Raw genomic sequence first — 9,083 nt, 5'->3', positions numbered from 1 at the left:
AAGGTTATGACTTGCTATATGGTTTCTCATGAGCATGGATCCATTTATGAGAAGTAAGATTACCTCTTTGAGCAAAGGTCTTTCAACACTCCATGCATTTAAATGGCTTTTCCTGTGTGGATCCTCTTATGGGAAATAAGATTACCTCTTTGAGCAAAGGTCTTTCCACTCCATGCATTTATATGGCTTCTCCCTGTGGATCCTCTTATGGGAAGTAAGATTACCTCTTTCAGCAAAGGTCTTTCCACATTCCAGGCATTTAAATGGCTTTTCCTGTGTGGATCACCTTGTGGGAAATAAGATGACCTCTTTGAGTAAAGCTCTTTCCACACTCCATGCATTTAAATGGCTTTTCCCCTGTATGGATCCTTTTATGGGAAGTAAGATGACCTCTTTGAGCAAAGGTCTTTCCACATTCCATGCATTTATATGGCTTCTCCCCTGTGTGGATCCTCTTATGGGAAATAAGATTACATCTTTGAGCAAAGGTCTTTCCACACTCCATGCATTTATATGGCTTTTCCTGTGTGGATCACCTTGTGGGAAATAAGATGACCTCTTTGAGCAAAGGTCTTTCCACATTCCAGGCATTTAAATGGCTTTTCCTGTGTGGATCACCTTGTGGGAAATAAGATTACCTCTTTGAGCAAAGGTCTTTCCACATTCCAGGCATTTAAATGGCTTTTCCTGTGTGGATCACCTTGTGAGAAGTAAGATTACCTTTCTGAGCAAAGCTCTTTCTACATTCCATGCATTTATATAGCTTTTCCCGTGTGTGGATCACCTTATGGGAAATAAGATGACCTCTTTGAGCAAAGGTCTTTCAACACTCCATGCATTTAAATGGCTTTTCCTGTGTGGATCACCTTGTGGGAAATAAGATTACCTTTCTGAGCAAAGCTCTTTCTACATTCCATGCATTTATATGGCTTCTCCCTGTGGATCCTCTTATGGGAAATAAGATTACCTCTTTGAGCAAAGGTCTTTCCACATTCCAGGCATTTAAATGGCTTTTCCTGTGTGGATCCTCTTATGGGAAATAAGATTACCTTTCTGAGCAAAGCTCTTTCTACATTCCATGCATTTAAATGGCTTTTCCTGTGTGGATCACCTTGTGGGAAATAAGATGACCTCTTTGAGCAAAGGTCTTTCCACTCCATGCATTCATAGGGCTTCTCCCGTGTGTGGATCCTCTCATGGGAAATAAGATGACTTCTTTGAGCAAAGGTCTTTCCACACTCCAGGCATTTAAATGGCTTTTCCCCTGTATGGATCCTCTTATGGGAAGTAAGATGAGCACTTTGAGCAAAGGTCTTTCCACACTTCATGCATTTAAATGGCTTTTCCCCTGTGTGGATCCTTTTATGGGAAATAAGATGACCTCTTTGAGTAAAGGTCTTTCCACACTCCATGCATTCATAGGGCTTTTCCCCTGTGTGGATCCTCTTATGGGAAGTAAGATTACTTCTTTGAGCAAAGGTCTTTCCACACTCCACGCATTTAAATGGCTTTTCCCCTGTATGGATCCTCTTATGGGAAATAAGATTACCTCTTTGAGCAAAGGTCTTTCCACACTCCACGCATTTAAATGGCTTTTCCACTGTGTGGATCCTCTCATGGGAACTAAGATGACTTCTTTGAGGAAAGGTCTTTCCACACTCCAGGCATTTAAATGGCTTTTCCCCTGTGGGGATCCTCTTATGGGAAATAAGATTAACTCTTTGAGCAAAGGTCTTTCCACACTCCATGCATTTAAATGGCTTTTCCCCTGTATGGATCCTCTTATGGGAAGTAAGATGACCTCTTTGAGCAAAGGTCTTTCCACATTCCAGGCATTTAAATGGCTTTTCTCCTGTATGGATCCTTTTATGGGAAGTAAGATGACTTCTTTGAGCAAAGGTCTTTTCACACTCCAGGCATTTAAATGGCTTTTCCCCTGTGTGGATCATCTTATGACGAATAAGATGACCTCTTTGAGCAAAGGTCTTTCCACACTCCATGCATTTAAATGGCTTTTCCCCTGTGTGGATCCTCTTATGGGAAATAAGATTACCTCTTTGAGCAAAGGTCTTTCCACATTCCATGCATTTATATGGCTTCTCCCCTGTGTGGATCCTCTTATGGAAAATAAGTTGACCCCCTCCTCTTTGTGGCAGCCTCTCAAGTACTGGAATATTGCTATCATGGTCACTCCCAATCCTTCTTTTCTTTGACTAGCCAAACCAAAATCCTGCAATCGTTCTTCATATGTTTTAGTCTCCAGGCCTTGAATCAGCCTACTGCTCTTCTCTGCACTTTTTCCAAAGTCTCAACATCTACTTTGTAATTTTAAATTTCATTTTGTTGGATTCAACCTTGTTTCATTTAGATCAGAAAGCCACAATATGCATATACAGTTGGTTGAATACAGTACTACAAGCTAATTGGCCCCAGCCAGGAGTTTGATTCGGATACTGATGGTTGATTCAGCCTTTCATCCTTCTGAGGTTGGTAAAACGAGGACCCAGATTTCCTGGGGACCATATGCTGCTCAGAGACTGTTGCAAAGCATTGTGGAGTGATATATAAGTGGAATTACTATTGCTATATGGTTTCTCATGAGCGTGGATCCATTTATGAGAAGTAAGATTACCTTTCTGAGCAAAGCTCTTTCTACATTCCATGCATTTATATGGCTTCTCCCCTGTGTGGATCACCTTGTGGGAAATAAGATGACCTCTTTGAGCAAAGGTCTTTCAACACTCCATGCATTTATACGGCTTCTCCCTGTGGATCCTTTTGTGGATAGTAAGTACATTACTATAAGCAAAGGTCTTTCCGCACTCCATGCATTTAAATGGCTTTTCCCTGTGTGGATCCTTTTGTGGATACTGATGGTTGATTCAGCCTTTCATCCTTCTGAGGTTGGTAAAACGAGGACCCAGATTTCCTGGGGACCATATGCTGCTCAGAGACTGTTGCAAAGCATTGTGGAGTGATATATAAGTGGAATTACTATTGCTATATGGTTTCTCATGAGCATGGATCCATTTATGAGAAGTAAGATTACCTTTCTGAGCAAAGCTCTTTCTACATTCCATGCATTTATATGGCTTCTCCCCTGTGTGGATCACCTTGTGGGAAATAAGATGACCTCTTTGAGCAAAGGTCTTTCAACACTCCATGCATTTATAGGCGTTTTCTCGTGTAGAGCTTGTGGTTACTCAGTCCACTGCTATGCGAAAATGTTTTCCCACATTCCATGCATTTATTACGGCTTCTTGTTTGTGTGGATCACCTTATGGCGAATAAGATGACCTCTTTGAGCAAAGGTCTTTCCACATTCCAGGCATTTAAATGGCTTTTCTCCTGTATGGATCCTTTTATGGGAAGTAAGATGACTTCTTTGAGCAAAGGTCTTTTCACACTCCAGGCATTTAAATGGCTTTTCCCCTGTGTGGATCCTCTTATGGGAAATAAGATTACCTCTTTGAGCAAAGGTCTTTCCACACTCCATGCATTTATAGGACTTTTCTCTTGTGTGGAGCTTATTGTGGATACTGAGTCCACTGCTATGCATAAATGTTTTCCCATTCTCCATACGTTTATACGGCTTTTCCCCTGTGTGGATCCTCTTATGAGAAATAAGATTACTTCTTTGAGCAAAGGTCTTTCCACACTCCATGCAGTTATAGAACATTTCCCTTGTGTGGAGCTTATTGTGGTTATTGAGTCCAGTGCTATGTGAAAACGTTTTCCCACACTCCATGCATTTATACGGCTTCTCCCCTGTGTGGATCCTCTTATGGGAAGTAAGCTGATTACTTCGAGCAAAAGTCTTCCCACACTCCATGCATTTAAATGGCTTTTCCCCTGTGTGGATCCTTTTGTGGATAGTAAGTACATTACTATAAGCAAAGGTCTTTCCACACTTCATGCATTTATAGGACTTTTCTCTTGTGTGGAGTTTATTGTGCTGACTGAGTCCACTGCTACACGTAAACGTTTTCCCACACTCCATGCATTTATATGGCTTCTCCCCTGTGTGGATCCTCTTATGGGAAGTAAAATGATTTCTATGAGCAAAGATCTTTCCACACTCCAGGCATTTAAATGGCTTTTCCCCTGTGTGGATCATCTTATGGCGAATAAGATGACCTCTTCGAGCAAAGGTCTTTCCACACTCCATGCATTTATATGGCTTCTCCCCTGTGTGGATCCTCTTATGGGAAGTAAAATGATTTCTATGAGCAAAGGTCTTTCCACACTCCAGGCATTTAAATGGCTTTTCCCCTGTGTGGATCATCTTATGGAAATAAGATTACCCCTTCGAGCAAAGATCTTTCCACACTCCATGCATTTATACAGCTTCTTCCCTGTGTGGATCACCTTATGGCGAATAAGATGACCTCTTTGAACAAAGGTCTTTCCACACTCCAGGCATTTAAATGGCTTTTCCCCTGTGTGGATCATCTTATGACAAATAAGATGACCTCTTTGAGCAAAGGTCTTTCCACACTCCAGGCATTTAAATGGCTTTTCTCCTGTATGGATCCTCTTATGGGAAATAAGATTACCTCTTTGAGCAAAGGTCTTTCCACACTCCATGCATTTATAGGACTTTTCTCTTGTGTGGAGCTTATTGTGGATACTGAGTCCACCGCTATGCCTAAATGTTTTCCCACATTCCATGCATTTATACGGCTTCTCTCCTGTGTGGATCCTCTTATGGGAAGTAAGATGACTTCTTTGAGCAAAGGTCTTTCCACATTCAATGCATTTATATGGCTTCTCCCCTGTGTGGATCCTCTTATGGGAAATAAGATTACCACTTTGAGCAAAGATCTTTCCACACTCCATGCATTTATACAGTTTCTCTCCTGATTGGATCCTTTTAGGGGAAATAAGATTACTACGTCTTCTGAACCTGTTACCAGACTCTCTGCATTTGTATAGCTTCTCCTCAGTGTGAATCCTTTCATGGGAAGTAAGTTGCCTGCTTGTTCTAAAACATGTTCCACATTCCAAACATTGGTAAGGCTTCTCTTTTGCGTCAATCACTTTTTGAGATGTAAGGAACTTATTTCCAAGAGAAGGAATGAATGTCCCATTGTAACTTTGTCCGTTGTGTCTTCTTATAGCATCTTCTCCTTTGTTTTTGCTTAAATAGTGTTCTTTTACTTGTAATTTAGTTTTGATTGGCTTCAAACTTTTCCCAATATATTTTTTCCTTCTTTTTTCCTGTTGGGCAAGTAAGTTTTGCATCGGAGCACCGGTGGAAGATGAGCTTTCCTGATTCCAATCATTTGACTGGTTTCTATCATGGGTTTCTAATTCCGTTCGAATTCCAAACTTCTCTGTTCCATCTTTATCATTGATCACTTGGAAAAGTTCACAGCAATCTTGATTCTCCTGACCATTATTACCTTCAAAGGAAAAAAGAAATGAAAATGATAACAAGGTTAGAGGAAAAGATCAAACCGTAGTAAGTCAAGTGAATTTCTTCTGAATTTTTCCAAAGTTCTGTTATATTTTATGTTTGCATGCTTACAATGGTGTGATATAGACAGAATGATTTTTATATTCATGAGTTCTGAAAGCTTTGAAAATATCTAAAAAACATCTCTTTCTTTACAATTATCTAAATATCTGCAAATCTCACTCAAAGTCTGTTTTGAGTCATGGAATAATCAGGGGAAAAATCCAAGGAGGAATAAAGAGAAAAGTTAAGATTTATTGAGGTGGGTTAATTTCAGCAAAGACCTGTGAGAACTGAAACAATTTTGAAACAAGCTCTTTCTTCCCCGATTACCTTGGAGTAGCTGCTCCATGGCGTCTGTCTGGCAGGCAGGACTCCCGCTCGGCTCGTTCCTTGATCCCAGCGATGAGACTTTGGAGCAAACTTCCTTGCTTGAAGCTTCCCATTGGCTTGTAAATGTCTTTGCACTGAGATTGGAAAGGTTGGGAGGCTTCAAGAATGACTATTTTGCTTCCACAAAGTACTCACCGGTCGGCATTTTGGCCGGATCTGGTACAGGTTTCCGTTTGTAGAGAACAGAGGCCTAAAGTACTTTAGTGTGAGATCACACAAGACGAGAAGTGCAAGATCTCACACTAATGATCTTGCGGGATCTCACACTGCAGTACTTTAGTCCTGTGTTCCCTACAAACTGAGGACTGCACCAGATCCAGGGCAAAAGTCTTTGAAAACAAAGAGGCCTTTCCTTTGCTTCCAAAGCATTTTGCCCTGGAGCTCGTGCAGGCCTTTCTTAGCAGAGAACAGAGGCCTAAAACAGTGTAGTGCGAGTTCATGTGAGATCACTAGTGCCAGATTTCCCACTATTGATCTTGTGTATCTCTCACTACTTTAGGCCTCTGTATGCACCCAAGCAGGCAAAGGAACGGACAGCTCGCTACATCCTCGTAAAGTAAGTCCCAGCAGGGTGGGTGGGGGTACAGGTAGGGTGATTTTTGTTGCAACGCCTCTGCTGTCATTTGTAAGTATGAACGACGGCCGCGGTGCTGTAACATTTGTAATTTCAGGACTGAGTCTTAAGTACTTGGGAGACAGTTAGGTCGTAACTTGGAATGGTTGCTTAGTGAACTGTCGTAACTGAGGGATCACCTGTCCCCTAGGATGTCTGAGGCACACTTCAAGAGGCCTTTTTTCCTGAATTGGATTGGGAGAATCCTCCTCCATGGCCTGAGCGTGAAAGTTCTGTTCTCACACAATTTGGGGTGGTTTCAGAGGACAAATAACATATGATCTCCAGAGGACACATAAAAGCACACCCCATTCTTCTCATCCTCCACAGGTAAGTTCAAATAGAAATGGAAAAATACAGATAAGGAATGGCCGAAAAGCATCTAAGCAAAAAGCCTCTTAACTTCCTTGGGGTACCAGAAGGCCAGATCCTTTCCTTTTCCCTTCCAAAAGATGATATCTGATTAGTGATTTTTTAAAATAAAAACTAACTATAATCTGTCTTCTTGAACTCTCTGATTGGGGACTAGAGAACTCTTACCCAGAGAGACCACGTTCCTATGGTTTTCCAGCATGACTTCCGAATGCAGCGCTTTTTGGTCAGGATCCAGCTGAGACCATTCCTCCTCAGAGAAAGACACAGCCACCTCCTCGAAGGACACAAGACTCTCCTGAACACAGAAAAAAGAAGAGAACAGGAGGATTCACAAGGTCTCTTCATCTTCATCAATGATTTAGAAAAGGGAATGGAAGGGGAACTCGTCAAATTTGCAGACAAGACCAGACTGACAGAAATACCAACACTCCAGAAGATAGGTTTGAGATATAGAAGGATTGACAGATTGGCACCTTCTAACAAAATGAAATTCAATGGTGAGAAATGTAATGTGCTACATATAGAAAAGAAAAACCAAATCCACTGGCATAGAATAGGTGATACCTGGCTCAAAAGCAGTAAGTGGAAAACGGATCTTGAAGAGGAAGCTATGTTGACTGACAGCAACTTCAACCTGTTATTCCGCTGTCCATGTTGTGGAAGAACACAAAAATAATCCAGTCCAAACAAGGGGAAAAATAGAAGCAGAGAGCACTCTGCACACCCACATCACTTCCTGAAGGCGAGAATACAAATCTAATAACTTTTCCCTTTCTTACTTGATTTAGAGGTTCAACCGTTGTTTGAGCGTCGTCATAAAAACCAGAAAATTTCATCCTTTGTTTCTCTGTAAGAAATAAATATTTTCAAAATAACTGATTAAAAAATATTTATTTTAGACAATTTATATGCCGCCTATGTGCAAATGGCAACTCAAGGAAGCTTACAAAATATAAAACCCATATTAAAGCAATAAAAGGAAAATGATATAATACATTAAAATAATAAAATCACCCCCACCCCTGACAACAGCCAATCACAGGAGCCATTTAATGGGCTCCATCCCACTCTGGGTTCCCCAGACCCACTGGCAGAACCAGTTCTTCAACGCCAGTCGGAAGAGTGGTACTGTGCGGGTCCATTCTAATCTCTGGGGGGATGATGTTTCAGGGAGAGAAAGCCACCACAGAGAAGGCCCTTCTTCTGAGTTTCACCAGAAGTAGCTCCCATGGGGATGGGACCCACAAGACCAGAGATGGCAATTCTCGGTCTTGCCAGGGTTTAGTTTCAACCCGTTGCTCCCCATCCAGCCCCTAACAGCCTCCAGGCACTGCGACAGGGAGGACTCGGCATCGCTTAACCCACCACGGCCTGAGACATACAGTTGAGTATCGTCAGTATATTGGTGATATCTCAATCTGTACTGGCAGATGATCTCACCCAGCGGCTTCATATAAATCTTGAACAGGAGCGGTGAGAGTAGCGAGCCCTGTGGAACCCCGCAAAGTAGTGGACGAGGGCTGGATCAACGATGACTGAGAGCAGCCACAGATAAAGCAAGTGGGCCAGAATAGCACAAGGCCTCCCACTCCCATCCCCGAAAGCCGCCCCAGGAGAATACCATGGTCGATGATATCGAAAGCCACTGAGAGGTCAAGTAGACCAAAGGTGGATGCGCTACTCGCCAGAGAGCATACAAAACCGCAACCAATGCGAATTCTGTCCCAAATTCAGGCCTGAATCTTGACTGGTAGGAGTCCTTCCTGTCAATGACTTCTTCAGCCACAACAATATACAAGCACACATTAGATACAAAGTTATGGTAAACTGCGCTAAACTTGATTGCAAAAAATATGACTTCAGTAACAGAGTCACTAATGCCTGGAATGCACTACCGGACTCTGTGGTTTCTTCCTCTAATCCCCAAAACTTTAACCTGTCGACCTCACCCAATTCCTAAGAGGTCTCTAAGGCGAGTGCATAAGTGCACCAGCGTGCCTATCGTCCCTATCTTAATGTTCCCTTTTATATGTATCCATTTCATGTATTCATCATTATGTTTATTCTTATATCTGTTACCTATTGCATGCTTGATGAAACAAACAAACAAACAACCTCTGGAGCTGCTGCACAACCCCATTCTAAACAACCTTCCCCAAAAAGGGAAGATTGGAGACAGGTTGGAAATTATCCAAGAGGGTGGAATCCAGCGATGGCTTGTTAAGAAGAGGGCGTACCAGAGCC

At 42.1% G+C, this 9,083-nt stretch overlaps 2 protein-coding genes and 1 pseudogene across 3 annotated transcripts in view; all 3 read right to left on the bottom strand.

Moving 5' to 3' along the window:
• LOC131192674 (zinc finger protein 91-like) overlaps positions 1–9,083 on the bottom strand; it is a 131,227-nt gene that overhangs the window by 101,775 nt on the left and 20,369 nt on the right. Inside the window, exon 4 of one of the 2 annotated variants that reach the window (XM_058172051.1) lies at positions 7,619–7,686. In XM_058172051.1, the coding sequence (XP_058028034.1) occupies positions 7,619–7,686 (68 nt within the window). Of the gene's footprint in view, positions 1–224; positions 239–7,618; positions 7,687–9,083 lie in introns of those variants that run through there. The other variant, XM_058172049.1, reaches the window with a different exon arrangement.
• LOC131193565 (zinc finger protein 678-like) lies at positions 674–2,102 on the bottom strand (the record flags this gene model as incomplete). Its single annotated transcript, XM_058173873.1, has 2 exons — positions 674–806; positions 1,156–2,102. Coding segments are annotated over 2 exons (1,080 nt in total), but the record flags the coding sequence as incomplete, so codon positions are not given.
• Positions 2,872–6,998, bottom strand: LOC131192703 (zinc finger protein 260-like; annotated as a pseudogene).

The sequence above is a fragment of the Ahaetulla prasina genome, chromosome 2, assembly GCF_028640845.1.
Source record: "Ahaetulla prasina isolate Xishuangbanna chromosome 2, ASM2864084v1, whole genome shotgun sequence".
NCBI classification, from domain to species: domain Eukaryota; kingdom Metazoa; phylum Chordata; class Lepidosauria; order Squamata; family Colubridae; genus Ahaetulla; species Ahaetulla prasina.
The sequence above is the reverse complement of the archived record's forward strand: the minus strand, read 5'-3'. Positions and strand labels throughout refer to the sequence as shown.